This window comes from Saccopteryx bilineata, chromosome 5 (genome assembly GCF_036850765.1).
Source record: "Saccopteryx bilineata isolate mSacBil1 chromosome 5, mSacBil1_pri_phased_curated, whole genome shotgun sequence".
Lineage (NCBI taxonomy): Eukaryota > Metazoa > Chordata > Mammalia > Chiroptera > Emballonuridae > Saccopteryx > Saccopteryx bilineata.
The window spans coordinates 34,671,417-34,692,590 of record NC_089494.1 but is presented as its reverse complement, the minus strand read 5'-3'; the positions used below and the strand labels follow the sequence as shown (position 1 = coordinate 34,692,590).

General features: G+C 37.9%; 1 protein-coding gene across 1 annotated transcript in view; it reads left to right on the top strand.

Annotated features, from left to right (window-relative positions):
* LOC136337564 (aldehyde oxidase 4-like) overlaps positions 1 to 21,174 on the top strand; it is an 88,587-nt gene that overhangs the window by 20,376 nt on the left and 47,037 nt on the right. Inside the window, exons 5-12 of the mRNA XM_066278903.1 lie at positions 313 to 439; positions 12,379 to 12,440; positions 14,587 to 14,670; positions 15,214 to 15,294; positions 16,396 to 16,540; positions 16,776 to 16,868; positions 18,556 to 18,707; positions 20,107 to 20,200. Coding sequence (XP_066135000.1) covers positions 313 to 439; positions 12,379 to 12,440; positions 14,587 to 14,670; positions 15,214 to 15,294; positions 16,396 to 16,540; positions 16,776 to 16,868; positions 18,556 to 18,707; positions 20,107 to 20,200 — 838 coding nt within the window. The remainder of the gene's footprint in view (positions 1 to 312; positions 440 to 12,378; positions 12,441 to 14,586; positions 14,671 to 15,213; positions 15,295 to 16,395; positions 16,541 to 16,775; positions 16,869 to 18,555; positions 18,708 to 20,106; positions 20,201 to 21,174) is intronic.

Below are 21,174 nucleotides of genomic sequence, written 5' to 3'. Positions count from 1 at the left end.
CAGTTATTAAAATATTATTGAATGTCTGGCATTTTAGTTAAGTATAAATGAAATATGTGACTTTCTACTCAGGGGTCATGCTATTTGAAAAATACTGAGACAGCTGGTTGAGTGCCCTGGGAGAGACACATGGAACAGATACACACAGAAGAATCCAGAGTCATGTCTCCCATTTATACCTTCATGGTGTAGGTTCTGTGTATAGAGTAGACAAAGTAAATTGTCATTTCTCACTCTCTTTATCTCCTGTCTGCTGCTCATGATAAGGAAACAAGAGGCTTAAAGCATAACTAATATACCATTTCTCCCCAGGAAAGACTTGCCAAATGTCACGGCACGCAGTGTGGTTTCTGCAGCCCAGGGATGGTGATGTCCATCTACACTCTGCTGAGGAACTACCCAGAGCCCACCCCTGAGCAGATAACTGACGCACTTGGAGGTGAGTTTTCTTAGCCTTCTACAGACAAGACCTAAGGTAGAAATTACCCAAACAACTAGAGGAAGCAGTCCCAGCCCATTAGAAAAGGTTGTGTACAGCTTTGGGGTTTTTCTTTGGTGCCTATCTTTACCCAAGTACTTCCCAGAAAGTGCTGCCTTCATTTTGTCAGCAGAAATGCCTAGTATTGGGGCAATATGGGTTTCATCACAAAACTTTCTCTTTTAATAGAGTCCATTGTGACTCTGCAAAAGCATTCACTGGGTTGTTTATAATACTTTTAATGCAATCTTTTCTATAAGTAGAAATTTGGGTAGTGTGAAAGAATGAGATTTTGTTGCTTATTTTTAAATTAATCTGTTAGAATCATTTATTAACTCTACTGAATTCAATTAATTTTACAAAGAGAATAGACTTCCAGATACCTTATTTTTTATGCTTTGGTTGGGTTCATTACAAGATCAAAGAGGTCATAGACTGCAGTTACTTATCAGAAATAAGCTTGACAAGCATTTTAATTCCCTATAACAGTTAGCTACCAAGTTAAAATGAACAAACACTATTTTTTACAAAAAAAAGCACGTCATGTAAACAAATATAGTTTTCTGTAACAAATTCAACTAGTTTCAAAGTAACTTGTCACTAGTTCTTAGGAGAAAGCTGTGAAAGCAAACATTTTCATACTATAGGGAGTCCTCAGGTTATGATAGTCGACATTTTGAGTTTGCGATGCTCACTCCCATAAAAACTTTAAAAAATTGAGACATGAAGTGCTTCAGCTTTCGCCATTAGTGTTATACTTACGGATTACATAGGTGAAGTAGTTTGGTTGTGCACAGCAAAAGAACACACAGTAACACAACATACGAGTGAGAAAGTTGCTGTTCCCAGTACGCTTACCTATGCCATTTTGGACTGTTAAAAGTGCATATGTTTTTGTGTGTGATTTGACTTACACCAAAATTTGAGTTACATCACTGTCATAGTAACAGAACTGTGTTATAAACTGAGAAACCTCGTATAAGAAAGCTCTTTGTTTCTTTATTGAATAAATAGATTTAGACAGCTTGACCAGGTGGTGGTGCTGTGGTTAGAGCATTGGCCTGGGAAGCAGAGGACCTGGTTTAAAACCCCAAGGTCACCAACTTGAACATCGGCTCATCCCGCTTGAACACAGGGTCACTGGCTTGAGTGTGGGATCATAGATATGACCCCATAGTCTCTGGCTTCAGCCAAAGATTGCTGACTTGAGGAAGGGGTCACTGGCTCAGATGAAGCCCCCTGGTCAAGGCACAAATGAGAAAACAATCAATTAACTACTAAGAAGCCACAATGAAGAATTGATGCTTCTCATCTTTCACCCATCCCGTCTGTCTGTCTCTATTTATCCCCCTCTTTGTCTCTCTTTCTCTGTCTCTCTTGCTAAAAAAAACCAACAACTTAGATAGAAATTCAGTTTTATGATGAAAAGATGTAGACTAAAACAAAGTAAAAGTTAAATGTAAATTTTATAGTAACTGGTATATAAATATTCTCTAAAGTTGCCTTTAACTCTCAACAACTTCTTTATTCAAAATTTTTCAGTTTCTTGTTAAATCCTGCTAAAAACTTTGCCTTATGTTTCAATTTTAATTTTGACTAGACCTGAGTGGATTTGAACAAGAAATCATCTTTCTTCCATGAAATAATCCACATTTATGAGGTATATAGAGCTTTGAAAAATCAGATCTTGTAATTTGCCTTGCTTTTTGTTTGTTTCTTTGAAAATATACAGTCTTATATAGATGAACTATTTCCTCCCAGATTCTAAGCCTGTAATCCACAATACAACCACCAGGAGACAGTGTTGTAAAGTCTGGCTAAATTAATGAATAAAATCAATAACCTCATTTTAAGTGTGGATAATTTGGAGAGTTTTTTTGATTTATAATGCATTTACTTGGGTTTTTTCTGGAATTATAAATGCTATCCACACTGATAATCTTAATGTTCATATTTTAAGAAAAACTATAATATAGAATAAATTTCAAAAATGCAAATAGGTATGACATTTAACTTCCAAAATGGTCAATTGATATAAATCAACACTTAATTTAATCTTGTCTTTCCCTTAAAGTTTAAGGAAAGACTTTTTTCCCCTTAGAATAGCAGAAGAATTTCTGCAATGGATACTATCACTGTTTCTTTGGTAGGCTTCTAGTAGGGCTTCTAGACTTAGCATTAATTAAATGGCCAAGAACAAAACAAAACAACAAGTCAGACACTAGTTTTTCTAGTGTTTAATATTTACTTACAGTTTATCAGAAAGAAAGTGCCCATTGCCACTTAAACATTCTATTTTATGCTATAGTCATATATCTAGACATTTCAACTCTTTTCTCTATTCCAAAGAGAGATTTTTAAGTCACACATTTTTTATATTCTTTCTTCTTAGCAAACGGAAAATAGATTATAGAATCTGAATACATTATTGAGCATGCAGGTTCTCCCTAAACTATTCTCGGTCTAAAAAAGACAGTAGTATACTCATTAACCAAGTTTCCACGTAATTTGCTAACAGCAAATTTCCACACAACACTTTACTCCTAGGTGTTTAAACCTGCCCAACTTATACATGTACATTGCTTCTGACAATTTAAAATTATATTTGAATATAATAATTTTATTTTATTTATTTATTTTTTTAATAAATTTTTATTAATGGTAATGGGATGACATTAATAAATCAGGGTACATATATTCAAAGAAAACATGTCTAGGTTATTTTGTCATCAAATTATGTTGCAAACCCTTCGCCCAAAGTCAGATTGTCCTCCGTCACCCTCCATCTAGTTCTCTGTGCCCCTCCCCCTCCCCCTAACTCTCTCCCTCCCTCCCTCCCATGTCCTCCCTCCCCCCCCCCCTTGGTAACCACCACACTCTTGTCCATGTCTCTTAGTCTCATTTTTATGTTCCACCAATGTATGGAATCATGTAGTTCTTGTTTTTTTCTGATTTGCTTATTTCACTCCTTATAATGTTATCAAGATCCCACCATTTTGCTGTAAATGATCTGATGTCATCATTTCTTATGGCTGAGTAGTATTCCATAGTGTATATGTGCCACATCTTCTTTATCCAGTCTTCTATTGAAGGGCTTTTTGGTTGTTTCCATGTCTTGGCCACTGTGAACAGTGCTGCAATGAACATGGGGCTACATGTGTCTTCACGTATCAATGTTTCTGAGGTTTTGGGGTATATACCCAGTAGAGGGATTGCTGGGTCATAAGGTAGTTCTATTTGCAGTTTTTTGAGGAACCACCATACTTTCCTCCATAATGGTTGTACTACTTTACAGTCCCACCAACAGTGAATGAGGGTTCCTTTTTCTCCACAGCCTCTCCAACATTTGCTATTACCCGTCTTGTTGATAATAGCTAATCTAACAGGGGTGAGGTGGTATCTCATTGTAGTTTTGATTTGCATTTCTCTAATAACTAATGAAGCTGAGCATCTTTTCATATATCTGTTGGCCATTTGTATCTCTTCCTGGGAGAAGTGTCTGTTCATGTCCTCTTCCCATTTTTTTATTGGATTGCTTGTTTGTTTGTTGTTGAGTTTTATGAGTTCTTTGTAAATTTTGGATATTAGGCCCTTATCTGAGCTGTCGTTTGAAAATATCAGTTCCCATATAGTTGGCTGTCTGTTTATTTTGATATCAGTTTCTCTTGCTGAGCAAAAACTTTTAATTCTGATGTAGTCCCATTCATTTATCTTTGCCTTCACTTCTCTTGCCATTGGAGTCAAGTTCATAAAATGTTCTTTAAAACCCAGGTTCATGATTTTAGTACCTATGTCTTCTTCTATGTACTTTATTGTTTCAGGTCTTATATTTAGGTCTTTGATCCATTTTGAATTAATTTTAGTACACGGGGACAGGCTGTAGTCGAGTTTCATTCTTTTGCATGTGGCTTTCCAGTTTTCCCAACACCATTTGTTGAAGAGGCTTTCTTTTCTCCATTGTGTGTTGTTGGCCCCTTTATCAAAGATTATTTGACCATATATATGTGGTTTTATTTCTGGGCTTTCTATTTTGTTCCATTGGTCTGAGTGTCTATTTTTCTGCCAATACCATGCTGTTTTGATTATCGTGGCCCTATAATAGAGTTTAAAGTCAGGTATTGTAATGCCCCCAGCTTCATTCTTTTTCCTTAGGATTGTTTTGGCTATTCGGGGTTTTTTATAGTTCCATATAAATCTGATGATTTTTTGTTCCATTTCTTTAAAAAATCTCATAGGGATTTTGATGGGAATTGCATTAAATTTGTATATTGCTTTGGGTAATATGGCCATTTTGATTATATTTATTCTTCCTATCCAAGAACAAGGAATATTTTTCCATCTCATTGTATCTTTTTCGATTTCCCTTAACAATGCTTTGTAATTTTCATTATATAGGTCCTTTACGTTCTTTGTTATGTTTATTCCTAGGTATTTTATTTTTTTTGTTGCAATCGTGAAGGGGATTATTTTTTTGAGTTCGTTTTCTAATATTTCATTGTTGGCATATAGAAAGGCTATGGACTTTTGTATGTTAATTTTGTATCCTGCGACCTTACTGTATTGGCTTATTGTTTCTAATAATCTTTTTGTGGAGTCCTTCGCGTTTTCGATGTATAGGATCATATCATCAGCAAAAAGTGATAGCTTTACTTCTTCTTTTCCGATATGGATGCCTTTTATTTCTTTGTCTTGTCTGATTGCTCTGGCCAGAACTTCTAGCACCACATTGAATAAGAGTGGAGAGAGTGGACAACCCTGTCTTGTTCCTGATTTAAGGTAGAAAGTCCTCAGTTTTATGCCGTTTAATAGGATGTTGGCTGATGGTTTATCATATATGGCCTTTATCATGTTGAGATATTTTCCTTCTATACCCATTTTGTTGAGAGTCTTAAACATAAAATTGTGTTGTATTTTATCAAAAGCCTTTTCTGCATCTATTGATAAGATCATGTGGTTTTTGTTCTTTGTTTTGTTGATATGGTGTATTACGTTAACCGTTTTGCGTATGTTGAACCATCCTTGAGATTCTGGGATGAATCCCACTTGATCATGATGTATTATTTTTTTAATATGTTGTTGTATTCGGTTTGCCAGTATTTTGTTTAGTATTTTAGCATCTGTATTCATTAGAGATATTGGTCTGTAGTTTTCTTTCTTTGTGCCATCCTTGCCAGGTTTTGGTATGAGGGTTATGTTGGCCTCATAAAATGTGTTTGGAAGTATTGCTTCTTCTTCAATTTTTTGGAAGACTTTGAGTAGAATAGGAACCAAGTCTTCTTTGAATGTTTGATAGAATTCACTAGTATAACCGTCTGGGCCTGGACTTTTATTTTTGGGGAGATTTTTAATAGTTTTTTCTATTTCCTCCCTGCTGATTGGTCTGTTTAGGCTTTCTGCTTCTTCATGACTCAGTCTAGGAAGGTTGTATTGTTCTAGGAATTTATCCATTTCTTCTAGGTTGTTGTATTTGGTGGCATATAATTTTTCATAGTATTCTACAATAATTCTTTGTATTTCTATGATGTCTGTGGTGATCTCTCCTCTTTCATTTTGGATTTTATTTATTTGAGTCCTGTGTCTTTTTTCCTTGGTGAGTCTTGCCAAGGGTTTGTCAATTTTGTTGATCTTTTCAAAGAACCAGCTCCTTGTTTTATTGATTTTTCCTATAGTTTTTCTGTTCTCTATTTCATTTATTTCTGCTCTGATTTTTATTATCTCCTTTCTTCGGCTGGTTTTGGGTTGTCTTTGTTCTTCTTTTTCTAGTTCCTTAAGGTGTGAAGTTAAGTGGTTTACTTCGGCTCTCTCTTGTTTGTTCATATAGGCCTGAAGTGATATGAACTTTCCTCTTATTACTGCTTTTGCTGCATCCCAGAGATTCTGATATGTCGTATTTTCATTTTCATTTGTCTGTATATATCTTTTGATTTCTGCACTTATTTCTTCTTTGACCCATTCATTTTTTAGAAGTATGTTGTTTAGTTTCCACATTTTTGTGGGTTTTTCCCCCTCTTTTTTGCAGTTGAATTCTAATTTCAAGGCTTTATGATCAGAAAATATGCTTGGTACAATTTCAATTTTTCTAAATTTGCTGATATTGTCTTTGTGGCCCAACATATGGTCAATTCTTGAGAATGTTCCATGTACACTAGAGAAAAATGTATACTCTATCGCTTTGGGATGAAGTGTCCTGTAGATGTCTATCATATCCAGGTGTTCTAGTATTTCGTTTAAGGCCACTATATCTTTATTGATTCTCTGTTTGGATGACCGATCTAGAGCCGTCAGCGGTGTATTGAGGTCTCCAAGTATGATTGTATTTTTGTTAGTTTTTGTTTTAAGGTCAATAAGTAGCTGTCTTATATATTTTGGTGCTCCTTGGTTTGGTGTATATATATTAAGGATTGTTATGTCTTCTTGATTCAGCTTCCCCTTAATCAGTATGAAATGACCATTTTTGTCTCTGAGTACTTTTTCAGTCTTGTAGTCAGCATTATTAGATATGAGTATTGCTATGCCTGCTTTTTTTTGGGTGTTGTTTGCTTGGAGTATTGTTTTCCAGCCTTTCACTTTGAATTTCTTTTTATCCTTGTTGCTTAGATGTGTTTCTTGTAGGCAGCATATAGTTGGATTTTCTTTTTTAATCCATTCTGCTACTCTGTGTCTTTTTATTGGTAAGTTTAATCCATTTACATTTAGTGTAATTATTGACACTTGTGCGTTCCCTACTGCCATTTTATAAATTGCTTTCTGTTAGTTTTGTATCTTGTTTGATTCTTCTCTTTTCTTTTTCTATCATTTGTTTTTGTTTGTTTGTGTTCCATACTTCTTTCCTCTGTTGCTACCTTTTTTAAGTCAAGTGTTTTTGTGGTGGTTTTTTCAAGAGTGGTTACCATTAAGTAATGAAAAGGGTACCTACCATATTCATTGTAGTACCCTATCTTATGAGTATTTCTGCACTTCATCGTCCTTTGCTACTGTTAATCTCCATCCTCTCTCCTCTTTTTTTTCCTTTGTTGTCACAGTTTAAGTTTGGTTTTATTGTGTTCTTCTTGGAGCTGTTACTTGTGGTGCTGTTTTCTTTTGTTCTTTGAATCTGGTTGGAAAACCCCCTTTAGTATTTCCTGGAGTGGGGGCTTTCTGCTGATAAATTCTCTCATCTTTTCTGTATTTGTGAATGTTTTTATATCTCCTTTGTACTTGAAGGATAGCTTTGATGGGTATAGTATTCTTGGCTGAAAGTTCCTCTCTTTCAGGGCTTTAAATATTGGGGTCCACTCTCTTCTAGCTTGTAGAGTTTCTGCTGAGAAATCTGATGATAATCTAATAGGCCTTCCTTTATATGTTGTACTCTTCTTTTCCCTGGCTGCCTTGAGAATTTTTTCTTTGTCATTGGTTTGTGTCATCTTTATTATGATGTGCCTTGGAGTGGGTTTGTTGGGGTTAAGAAAACTTGGTGTTCTGTTTGCTTCTTGAATTTGAGGCTTTAGTTCCTTCCACAGGCTTGGGAAGTTCTCATCTATTATTTGTTTGAGTATATTCTCCATTCCATTTTCTTTCTCTTCTCCCTCTGATATACCTATTATTCTTATGTTATTCTTTCTGATGGAGTCAGACAATTCCTGTAGGGCTTTCTCATTTTTTATTATTCTTGAGTCTCTTTCTTCTTCTCTCTGTTGTGCCTCAAGTTGTTTGTCTTCTATTTCACTAATCCTATCTTCAATCTGGGCTGTTCTGTTAGCTAAGCTTGTTACCTCGTTTTTCAGCTCGTGAATTGAGTTTTTCATTTCTGTTTGATTTGTTTTTATAGTTTCAATTTCCTTGGTAATATATTCTTTGTGTTCATTGAGTTGTTTTCTGATCTGCCTATATTGCCTTTCTGTGTTTTCTTGTATATCTCTGAGTATTTTTAAGATTTCTAGTTTAAATTCTCTGTCATTTAGCTCCAAGGTTTCCAATATGTTAAGTCTTTTCTCCATAGATTTTTCCACATCTATTTGTGTTACCTCTCTTTCTTTTGTATCCATAATATTTGATTTCCTCTTTCTTATCGGCATCTGAGGGTGGTCTTATTGATAGCACTAATTAGAATTAATAAAGAGTAAAAAGAAAAAAGAAAAAAAAAAAAAGGGTAAAACACCCCACAAAAAAAAAACAGTAATAATTTATTATTTCCCCCTTTTTTCTCTCTTCTCTTTCCCTCCTCTCCCCTCCTCAGGGAAATATTGTGCCTATAATGGAGGGCCTGATTTGGGGTGAAGAGTTCAAGGGGCAAAAAATGGGAGTAGGGACCTACTAAATGCAAAAAAAAAAAAAAAAAAAGGAAGAAAATCTTAGACAAGCATAAGATGATTTGCTTGTAAGTGATGGTCAACTAAGAGATATAATGAGAGGGATAAGAGGGAATCAGAAAAAAAGGACCAAAAAAGAATAATAAAGAAGAAAAAATAAAAATAATAAGTAAAAATCTGTTGTATTAAGTGGAGCGAAGACTAAATACAATGGAGACCTTGGGTTGGGAGGACCCAAAATGCCACAAAAATAAACAAACAAGAGAGAAAAAAAAAATAAAAACAAAAGCAAAAAAGAGAAATAAAACCAAAAAAAAGCCTTGAGTCCCAAATTAACTAATTTGTTCATGATTGAGGATTATATGGGAGGAAAGTAAAATGAGAAAAGAAAAAATGAATAGAAAGGAAAAAATAAGAAAAAGAGAAAAACGAAGGAAGAAATAAAATAGGAGGAGAAAAAAAACAAAATAAAGCAAAACAAGAAAAAAACAAAAGAGGAGAGAGTGAGAGTTAAGTGTTTTGGAGTATAACCTTAAAGGAGGGTGAGGATGAAGAAGAAAAATAAAATGCAACACTCATGGGTAGTGTAGTTCAAGAAAGGGGAAGCATAAGATGGGCAGAGAATAGAAGGACCGAGGTGGAGGAAATAAAGGCAAAAAGATAGAAGAAACAAGCAACAACAACAACAACAACAAAAAAAATTAGTGGATCAAGTTGTAAAGTCTGTGGGTTTTTCTTGATTTTGAGAGGTTAACTTCTTCCTTTTTCTTTTCTCTCCCTCTTCCTAGTCGGTGACTCTGTACCCCAGGCTCTGCCCCTGTGTCACTCTTAGTTAGGGATTTGCAGTTGATGGGATTCTATGGCAATGTCATATAATTGGCTTTAGTCTTGCTGGAAGTAAAGGCTTGTTGGCGTTTGCAGGGTCCAACGATGAGAGAGTTTGCTTTCCTGGATTCTCTCTCCTAGTCCCCCCTTTCTGAATTAGCAGCCTGGTGATCCAGCTATAAGGCTGCAACTGCTTCTGCCTGGGGAGTAAGAGGCTCAAAGAGCTGGGAAATCCCCACTCTATCCCCACTCAGTGCAAGGCTTTGGGAAAGGCTCTGAGAGTCAGGGCCTCCAGTGTAATCAGGCGGGGGTGGGAGTCAATTGTTGTCAAGGTGACTGTTCAGCGCCTATCATTTAGTTGGACCTCTCAACACAGGCTTTCCACACTTTGTAGCCTGTTTTTGCAGGGAAGAAGAGGCACTAGTCTCTGCTTACGACTAGTGTAGTATAGACCTTATTATCTGCCAAGTCCTTCTTGTTAGCATTTATCCCTGAATATGGAGGCTCTATTAATCAGAAGTTGCCCCCGCCCCTTTAGCGAGAGGCACTAAAAAATATCACGCCTCTTGTCTTGGACCGCTGAACTGAGAGAGATCTTATCAATTAGAACCGAGGGTGCGCAGATTTTATGGGTTAAGCTAATTTCAGTGATTGGGTCGCAGCTGTGTTTCCGAAGGTATATTAGGCTGCCTGCGCGCACCCCTCCCCCAACGCTTGATTGTTAGCTTGAATGGCTGGGTGAGGTGCCCCGCCCACGGAGAGAATCTCCCAAGCCTCTCCCGATCGCCCCGCCGCTGGCGGCTGGACCGCACCAGGCGCAGGATAATGGAGCCCCCTGGGTGTGCGGGCCAGTAGGGCGCCCTGGGCGCGTGGAATGCCCAAGGCACGCGCGCGAATGGGGCGCTCCGGGCACCGGTGGCCGGCGACCCCCACTCGCAGTGTGCGGGCCGCTGGGAACGTCAGCAGTGCTCAACCGGACCGGGCGCGCGCGCGGCGGCTCGTGGCGGCCGCTCGCGGTGGCGGTTCGCGGGGGCTCGCGGCAGCTCGCGGTGGCGGTTCGCGGGGGTTCGCTGCAGCTCGCGGGCTCACGGCGGCTCGCGGTCGGCCGCTCGCGGCGGCTTGCGGTTCCCAAGTATATGGGCTGACTCACCGCGGGCGCACTCCCTGGCGGCTTGAATGAGCGTCGCTGCGGTAGCTTCCTCCACACCCTCGTCTCTCAGATTCAAGTGATAACAGTCCTTTTGCTTTCAGTTTGTGTGGAACTCCGGAATGCTCCGAGGATAAATTTTTCTGTTTCTAGTTGATAAATTTGTTGTGATTTAGGGGAGAGTTGTCGGACGCGCTTCTCACGGCGCCATTTCCGTGACGTCACTCCGAATATAATAATTTTAATAACACATTCCTATTATAAAAAATTAAAAGACAAAGGATAACCTCATTCATATTTCTGCCACCAGGAGACAACAATGACCAGATACATTTACTTTCAGGCTTCTGTATGCATGGCTTTTTCTTTTTTTTTCTTTGCTTCATTTAAACACTTGTGACTATTATATATATGTGCTCTTACATTATATATACAATTCTAAAAGTATAACACAGAAGTCGGGAACCTATGGCTCACGAGCCAGATGTGGCTCTTTTGATGGCTGCATGTGGCTCTCAGACAAATCTTTAATTAAAAAAAAAACGTTATATAAAACATTCTCATGTATTATAGTTCATTCATTTCCTACCGTTCATGTTCATGGTTGCGGTTGGCTGGAGCCAATCACATCTGTCCTCCGGGACAACACCAAATTTTTATTGGATAATGCGTAATATACACGGGTCATTGTATGGCTCTCACGGAATTACATTTTAAAATATGTGGTGTTCATGGCTCTCTCAGCCAAAAAGCTTCCCGACCCCTGAACATAAGAATTTTTTCCATGCTAGTAAAACATCTTCATAAATATTTCTACAGGCTGTAAAATTTGAATATGTACAGCTCACAAAAAATTAGGGAATATTTTACCATTAATAACCCCTAATTTTTATGAGCAGTATACTTTCTGAAAAGACAGTGGTTTCTTCATCATTTCTACCAAGTTTTGGAAATCTTGACTGATTAAAATAATACCAGGTACTTTTTGAACACTACTGTGCTGTACTGAGTGAGTTCAAGAGAATCTAAGATATTCTTTGCCTTTTCCATGAACTTAAGCACCAATGAGGGAGATTAAGCATGTACAAAGATGACCCTACTCTGGCACATTGAGGATAGGTCTGCAGAAGAATCAGACAATGAGTGGTACAGTTCTGCAACGGGTAATACAAACTACGGTACATTTAGACCAGTAATGAAGAATTCAAAAAGCTTTTACAAACCACTGGGGTGTTAGAGCAGACCCCATGGAGAAAGGAGGCTGGGCCCTGTTTAATGGACACACTTTCCCTAAGAGGGCATTTGAAGGAGAAAAGACTTCATGAATAAAGCTTAGCAAAGGACCACATCTGAGACGTTATGGGGAGGACGGGTGGCAGGATACATGAGTTAAGACAAGGCTGAGAAATAAGGCAGGAAGAGTTAATTGAGAAAAATTATGGTGATCTTTGTGATATTTCAGAAAGAAAACATAATCACAATATATATTTCTGAAGAACATCCCTGTTCAGAAGAGACATTTTGCTGGGGGAAACAAAAAGAACCTAATTACTAATACAGCTTTCCACTGAAAACATGAAGCACAAATATGCAATATATTTCTATATCATTCATTAAAAATTGATCTCTTTCTTAATCAGGTAATTTATGTCGCTGTACTGGATACCGTCCCATCGTAGAAAGTGGGAAAACTTTCAGCGTGGTAAGTTAAAATAAAAAATATGTATATAATTTTTTTCATCTGGCTTAACACATTAATAAACCTTTGTATAATCATGCATTGTGCTTAATTATCTCTAAAATAACCTCATATTGACCATCCCAATCACTGAAGTTCATTGAATTGCACTGTTAGTATTTTTTTAATAAACTTATTGCATCTATCTTTTTTAGTCCTAAATTAGGCACTATCCTAAGAAGTAAAATGTATGGTTTATGACTTAAATAGATGCAAACTCTATTGAAGAAAGTGAAATATAGACTAAGAAACAATTAAACCATGAATGAAAAGCAAGATTATTAAAAGCTCAGTCTATCCTCTATCCCATGCAGATAAGATCTGAAGGAGCAGGAATGAAAAGGAATTAATGAGCAGGAAGGAAAGACACAGAGGAGACTCAAGAAGAATCAGCCTGGAAAGAAATGATGGGAATGAGAGCATGGACTAGTGCAGAATGCTAGGCAGGAGGCAGTGAGGACCAGACCAGTGTGGGAGTGTGAACCCAGAACGTTCAGGAATGAGTGCAGAATTCTACTCTCCAGATAAAGGAGGATGTAGTGAGGAACAAATTCACGCCATCTTCAAAGTTGAGAGATCAAAGAATCGGGATGAAGGAAGGTGGAAGAGTGATTTAGTGTGTGGGGGTAGTTTAGAGTTGTATGAAGTTTTCAGAAAGTTAAATATACATATTAAGAGGAGACATACTTTCAACAAGAGTTCAGTTAGGGTATTTCTGCCAGCAGCCATTTGTATGATAAAAATGAACTGTATATAATTTTGGTTGACCAAAACACTTCAAGGGACATAAGTTAATTCCAAATTCTAAATTTTTTTGAAGAAAGAAACTACTTTTACGCTAGTAATGAACAACTCAAAACACTTTAAAAACTGCAGGTCTGTTTATTTTAAATCTTGAGTAAGATGCTATTAAAGTTGAACCATGTGAAAGGCCAATATTCCACCATTTTTGATCCACAAAAACAACAGCTTCATATGATTCAACCTAATACTATGTAATTATTTTCCTGGAGACAAAATCTATACAATGATAGATATTATTGTTTCATTCACTCTAGTTCCTACACTCAGCAGTTTACATTAGTTACTTTATTGTACTTACCATTGTCACAAAATTTAAATCCCTTCTTAACTCTGTAGAAAATTGCCACATGTATGTGTGTGTGTGTGTGTGTGTGTGTATATATATATATATATATATATATATATATACTATAAACATACATGTATATACAAGAGTATTAACCATCACTTTGGCTCTTCCTATGTGTCAAATGCAGTGCACATCTATTGCATATTTAATTTATCAAACCTCTTTGAACTGTATTTTATTTTCTTAATTTAATCAACTCAACCTAACTAGTATGTGTTAAAGCAGGAACTAGAACCCAGGTCTCCTTGTCCCCATGTATGAAGTCAAATCATTGGTCTGTGAATGTCCACAGACTCTTAGGCTCTGTCTGAACAGGGAAGACAAGAATGAAATTATTCATCTGAGTTGCAGTAACAGACTAGTGAATTCGGGCTTAAAACACTACTTTGGGTCTACATGAAATGTCCTGAAAATTAAGGTAGAATGATCTGGGACTTAAATTATCCAAATACTTTGGAACAGCTACAAAAGCATCCAAATAAACTCAGGTTTTCAGTTTCTTTATGTGTGTGTAGAAAGTCTGAAAGCAGTTTTTTCCCCCCAAGACTTCATTAAAGATACAAATCGTATGACCATTACAACAAAGAAGAGCCATCTTTTATGGTTTTTAAATTACTACCTTCTAGCTACATTTCATTTACCTCACTTTTAGTAGGAAGCCTCAGCTGTGGACCACATCTTCCTCTAACCCTCTTTGTCCTCCCCTGAGACTTGAGTGAGACCATTAACGTGGCCCTTTCGTGAGCATGGTGCACATGCCTGCCTTTTTCCCAAGCTGTTCGGTGATACAATACGCTGTTCTCCACCCCACCCATTTACAGAGTTCCTGAGGGCAAGGACACACTCTATTATTACCTCCACAGATCCTGTGGGGTCTGGGCACTGCCAGGTACCTCCCTAGGTTAGTATTTAAAGAATCAACCAATGAATTTGTTTTAAACTGAATTACTTCCTAAGGAATCAACTGTTTGTGAAATAAAAGGATCAGGAAAATATTGCATGGATCAAGAAGAAAAATCCTTTGCAAATACACATGAAAAAGTAAGTATCTGGTGTTGTGTTTGCAGGTGGGAAAAATATCCACAGAAACCTAAATTTATGCAAATTTTCTATTCTTTTCAGTGAATCCAGGGCATAAACAGCCTTAAAAAGTCCCCCAAAGCAGCAAGCCCATGCCTTTCCTGAGGCCAGTCACCACAGAAGGCTGTTTTCCTGCAGAAGCATCACAACCTTCTGTGCCTGATCTGGGTTGACCTATCCCACGCCACCCCCAATCGAGCACAGTGGTGCATCCTCGTGCTCATGGCAAATAAATATCCACAGATAATACCTGATATTCAGCACAGAAGCTTAACACCCAATTCCTGACACCCACAGAGCAAGCCCAGGGTTCAGTAAATCTGCCAGGGAAGCTGTCACGGTCCTCTGTGGGTGGGAAAAGTTCCGCTCAGGGACACGCTGTGGCTCTGGCAGCTCCGTGTGAAGCTGAGGAGTCAGAGGTTTAGACCGGAACTCTGAAGTCTCACAGAGTTTCCTACACATCTCTCAGTGTCTCTGAAGTCGTTTCTCTTTTGTTTTGTGAAGATGTGTACCAAACTGTACAACAAAGATGAATTCCAGCCCTTGGACCCGTCCCAGGAGCCTATATTCCCTCCTGAACTGATAGTAAGATGCTTTACTTTTGTTCTTTCATAACGTAATGTGGTAGAATCCTTTCTCTATTAGCCTGTGGACTTACCGAGTGTTAGACGTTCAAAGTTGGAATTGTGTCCGGTGCACAACCCATTTTTAGGAGCTTGTTCAGCTCCACTATAAATAAGTTGAAGCAGACAGCTTTACCTCAGAAGAGTGGGGCTGCCAGGGCCTCTAAGATGCTTCGGTTCACCTCCTCAGTTGAAGATCCTGAGCTCAGAGTGTACAGGTGACTTATTCAATGTCACAGAGCTACTCTGTGAGATATGTTTAAGGCATTTTGTAAAACTGGTAAAATAAAAATCAGATGATACTTAGTATAATGGAATTTTGCTATTCTTACTTTTAACCTCTGTGGTTCCAACTCAGTGGAAGAAAGAAAGGGAATAATATAAATAGTGTGATATAACCATCATTCTATTCCATGGCTATACCCTGGAGAGAGCATGAGAAGAGGGATATGATTCTATGGGCTTCTCAGAGGGTCTCAGTCTCTGCACACCCCTCAGAGTGTGAGAACTTGGACACACCTACTATTTAAAGATTATATGTCTATATATAGTTATAGTTATGTGCATACATATGTAAATATCTACAGAGTTGTAAAAAAAAAACCACATACAATATACCTGGTGGATGATTCAAGGAATTTTTTCAAGGATAACTTTGCCTATGAGCAATGTTCATCCCATGAAAGAAATCTAATCCTGAAGATGAGGTCCCTCTGAGTCACTCTTGGGACAGAAGTAGAACAAGAAACCTGGCGTTTTAGACACTTTCACCGTGTCATGCTACCTCCTCTTCACAAAATTACTTCTCAAATATAGAGTTTGCTCTGCTCTAGATACAGGTGTTAATGGGCAGAGCACTGTTATGGTGTTTATTCAATGGTGCCCACACAAAACTTAAAAATCCATTTTCAAACTAGTCCCCTTTCCTGTTCCCTAGAAGTTAGGTCACCTCAGAAAGCTAAAATTACCAGCAAGCCATTTGGACACATAGAGAAGAGTATATACTCATGGTACGTAGTCCAACAACCTTACCTGAAAGTCTGTTGGCTTTGCTTCTCTGCAGAGAATGGCGGAAGATCCACACAAGAAAAGGCTGACGTTCCAAGGGGAGAGGACTACCTGGATTACCCCTGTGACTTTCAACGACCTTCTGGAGCTGAAAGCCAATTACCCCAAAGCCCCTCTTGTGATGGGGAACACTACAGTGGGTAGGTGGTTTTAAAGTATGTTCTTTAGGTAAATAATACACTTACATCTTTCTTTAAACTCTTTACAAGTGCAATTCATTATTATTAACAGATACCTATGGTTTTTAGAATACTTTGTTGTTGTTTTCTTTTGCATCATTTGTGTCACAATTTTCACTCTGGATTATCAGTAAGCAACATCTATTAGCACCCAAGACGTGCTTTTCTAATTACTTTAAATGTTTTTCTCCTTAAGGACGTGACATTAAATTCGGAAATGTATTCCATCCAGTTTTCGTATCTCCACTTGGGCTTCCAGAACTGTATTTTGTGGACAGCATAGATAATGGTATGTACTTTTCTTTCTAATGAGATGCAATAATTGGCTGTTGTTGAACAGTTAAGTATATACACTGGGCTGATATGAGGACTTCATAGATTATCTGACCACATTTATTCATTCTGATATGATTATTGAGCATCAACTATGTGTTTTCACTGAATTTTTTCAAACTAACCCACTCAGTTGTTGTGTCACTGAGTACTACATTGTCAGAGGAACCATGATGGTGGTAAGATGCCATGTAGTTCAACCAGGCATGGGAAGACTGGCTGAAAAAGGCTTAAGACATTGTCTGGCCGGTAGGAAAGGGTCTTGCTAGATAGAGATTACTCCACGATTCACCAATTTGTTGAAGGCTCATCTAAACCCACACATATTCTCACACACACACAGTCTGGGCTACAAAATTTGAATGTTTAACTATGAAGAACAACCTTATTTATTTTGTACTCTTTTGAAAATTTACCAAGTGCTTTCATATCTCTTATTTCTTTTGATCCTCATGACAACCCTGGGAGGTGTCACAGCAGGTAGTCTTGGTATCTCCGTTCTTCTAAAGAAGACATTGAGTCAAAGGCTGAGGAAACTTCCCAACTTCACACAGCTAACATTTGGTTAAGTGGGGACTAGATCCTATGTCTTCTTACACTTAGTCAAGTACTCCTCCAACATAATGCACCAGATAAAGCTATCTTCCACTATCCATTACCAAAACTTAACATTTGAATGGATTACAGGTGGTGGGAGCTAAAAATGCTACATAAAACAAGGTTGTCTTCAATAAGTAAATAGCAGTCAAATGGAAAATTGTCTGCTTCCCTTCTGACCTGCTAATCTTAAGTCAGTCAGACCATTAATTTCTTCACTCACTGGAAAATCCACACCAAAGAACTCACAGGTAGAGATGAAGCAGGGGGAAGCCGGACTGGCACTGGAGAGGGTTGGAAGGAAGGTGTGGAGGCACTTGGTGAGGGTGGAGTGCAGGGGTTGGGGAGCTAGGACCTATAGAATGAAACCAGTGTTTCTCAACCTTGTTACTGTTGCCTCTCCAAGGGCAATAGAAATTTTTTTCTATAATCAATCCTCCTTAAAATTTTAAAACCACAGACAGACAATATATCTGTTCATGTGCAAAGAGAAATATTTTTTCACCTTCTTGGAAGTGGTATTGCCCCCTTTAAGAATGCATAAACTGGATGACATCACGTGTTTCATGTAAGCATCCCATGATGAAACTGACCCAAGGTATAGTCAGATATCTACTCTTGTTCTGATGAGAGAACAGAAGGCTCTAGCTAGAAGAAGGGCAAATGGCCACTGTGAATTTGCCGATCAATTCCCACTTAGGCTTAGTGATTTTTGAAAGTCTTACAAAATCTTGGCTGAAATTTTGATATTGAACCAATACATTCTGGAAAACACTAAATTGGAAATAAACTAATAAAGTTTAGATATTTTTATTGATATGTACTAACATATGTGGCATCTATGGCTGTATACATGACTGAGAGAAAAAATTTTGTACCTAATATTTGAGATAAATGGTAATTGCCAGAAATAAATTTTTCCCTTTGTGTTTTGTCATTCTAAGTGAATAATGAAAAGAGAAGCTATATTTGAAAGATTGCTTCCATGCAGCCCATGTGTCTTTTAAAGTTCACTGTCAGGTTTCAATCCAGTATCTTATTTTCAGGGGTGACAATAGGTGCGGGCTACAGCCTTGCCCAGCTGAGTGATGCCTTACATTTTATTGTTTCGGAGCAACCGAATGCGAAGACTCAGACCCACCGCGCCCTCCTGAAGCATCTGAAGACACTTGCCGGAGCCCAGATTAGGAATATGGCGGTACGTTCTCTGGTGTTTTATAAAATAAGACCTAGTTAGATACAGTCATATAGTCCTGCTCAGTTTAGCAAACATTACTCTAAAGAGGAAACCCAAGTCAGTGTTGAATAAACCTTTACAACATGAGTGTGTGTGTGTGTGTGTGTGTGTGTGTGTGTGCCATGCCTATATGCTTATGCCCAGATTAAGCAGCGACATATTATATAACACGATTATCACGATTATGGTCCTGGAGTCTGAAAATGCCCAGTTTCTAATCTTAGCCTGTCACTATGAATGGAAAAGCCACTTGACCTAGATAAGCCACTGTTTCTCTATTTTAAAAGATAAGGTTCAACTAAATGAACTGTTTCTGAAATCCTGTCCAGGTCTATTAGTCTGTAAAATACGTCTTTCCAAGGTTTAGTAAACAAGAGCCTACATTTCCAAATTACTTTTTCATGGATGGTTCTCCTCTTAGACCTTTGCACTGAGGTCAGTTTCTAAACATGTGTATCCCAAACGTAAATTCTCGGTTGTCCCCAGAGATTTCCTTATAATTAAAGATTTAAGAGAAACCAGTTTGAACCACTGCCCATTCCACACATGATGGGTAGTTCTGTGGGATTTGGAGGAAGGCACATTTCTCCTAATTGTCTCTGATCCTATTTTTGTCGATTCTCAAAACCCATCATATGTTTTCACCTTTGGCATCTGCTATCCCTTTCTCTGGACCACATTTTCATCTCATCATCTTGTCTTCTTAGCTCCCTTCAAAAGACTTCATTCAAGGCCACGTCTGAGCAGCTTTATTGATGGTTTGGGCAAGAGAGAAATTTTATCACACAACAGCAGAACAAACATTTTGAAGATGAGTGTTTCATATCCCTGTTCTTTAGAGCTTATTCAGACTCCAGTCTCCGCCTTTCTGTGTTATTAAACACTCACACCACGGCTCGTTCTCGAAGAAATTTACTTCCTTATTACACATGGGAAAGAAATATTTAAAATATTCTTTTTTTAATTATTTTTATTTATTCATTTTAAAGGAGACAGAGGGGGAAGGGGGGTGGAGGAGCAGGAAGCATCAACTCCCATATGTGCCTTGACCGGGCAAGCCCAGGGTTTTGAACTGGCGACCTCAGCATTCCAGGTTGAAGCTTGATCCACTGCGCCACCATAGGTCAGGCCGGGAAAGAAATATTTTATTAAGCAATGTATTTGAACTGGACTCAGGGGTCGAACTCTTGAATGATGTGTTGTCTGAATCTAATTAGCTGCCCCAAAGCTCTGCCACATCTCTCTATGAAGCAAAGAGGAGGATTACAAGCTTATAAGAGACCACTGTATACATAATTGCTTAATTGTTGAATGATTAAGTGTAGCTTTAAAAAAAATAATGTCATCTTTATTTTTCTAGACTTTAGGAGGACATGTGGTGAGCAGGCTGAATTATTCTGACCTAAATCCAATTTTAGCAGCAGGAGATGCTATCATCAATCTGATATCTAAAGGTAAGAGACCAACGTTTAGGCATTCAGTTATAATTATCACTGTCAGTTAGGTATCTCCTTCCATAAACCAAGTATCTCTAACTTAGACTGACCAAATATATGGGCTATATCTACATTCCCGCAAACATAAGAATGAAACTGAGATCGATAATCCTGTTCTCCAGATGTTTTATATCTGGTAGATCAGGGAAGTTACTGCACATGACCATTTTTCTTAACTATTTGGCCATATTCTTGTAGAATCCAAAAGCAGTTTTACAAATATATGAGCTGTATCTATGTGGTTTTAAATTTTTATGACATATTTGATGTCAGAGTTTCATAAAGGTGGATTTTCATTATAGGACTTTTCATTTCAAACAAAATCAAGTTTGTGGGGCATATTACTCACTATTTCTATCTTTATTCAAAAACAGCTTGATCCTTGCCAAGGAAAATGGTTTAAACTTAAAGAAATAAAAATAATACATATTATTTGTAGGGATATTGTTGTAAGATACTCTCGCTTTGATTAAAATCACATTTAGAAATAACGTGGATCAAATAAGAGAGTAGGTTAAGCTGCTTAAAGGAGGGAAAAAAAGCTGTATATGGGGCTACTGACCTCTGCCACTCATCCATCTCTAGTACTGCAGAGAAGTCACTTAATACATCTGACTTCTGGGCCTCAGTTATCACATTTCTGAAATATATTCTACCCATTTTCCATTAGCAAAACTAGGTTATTTCTATATAGCTTTAAAGTTCTTCAAGGCCAACACTTGGGAAAGACATATAATGGGTTGTAAGAACCAGAAAATACTTTTCAGCTTATTTGGTCCAACTCTTTCATCTGCAAACGAGGAACCAGAAGCCCCAAAGTTTCTGTGACTTGCCTAAGGTGACGCAGCTTGAAACCTGGAACTCGAACCCACCTCTTCTGGCTCCCTGCCTGCACTCTCTCTTTTTCCCCAGATACATCACATCAGCCCTTT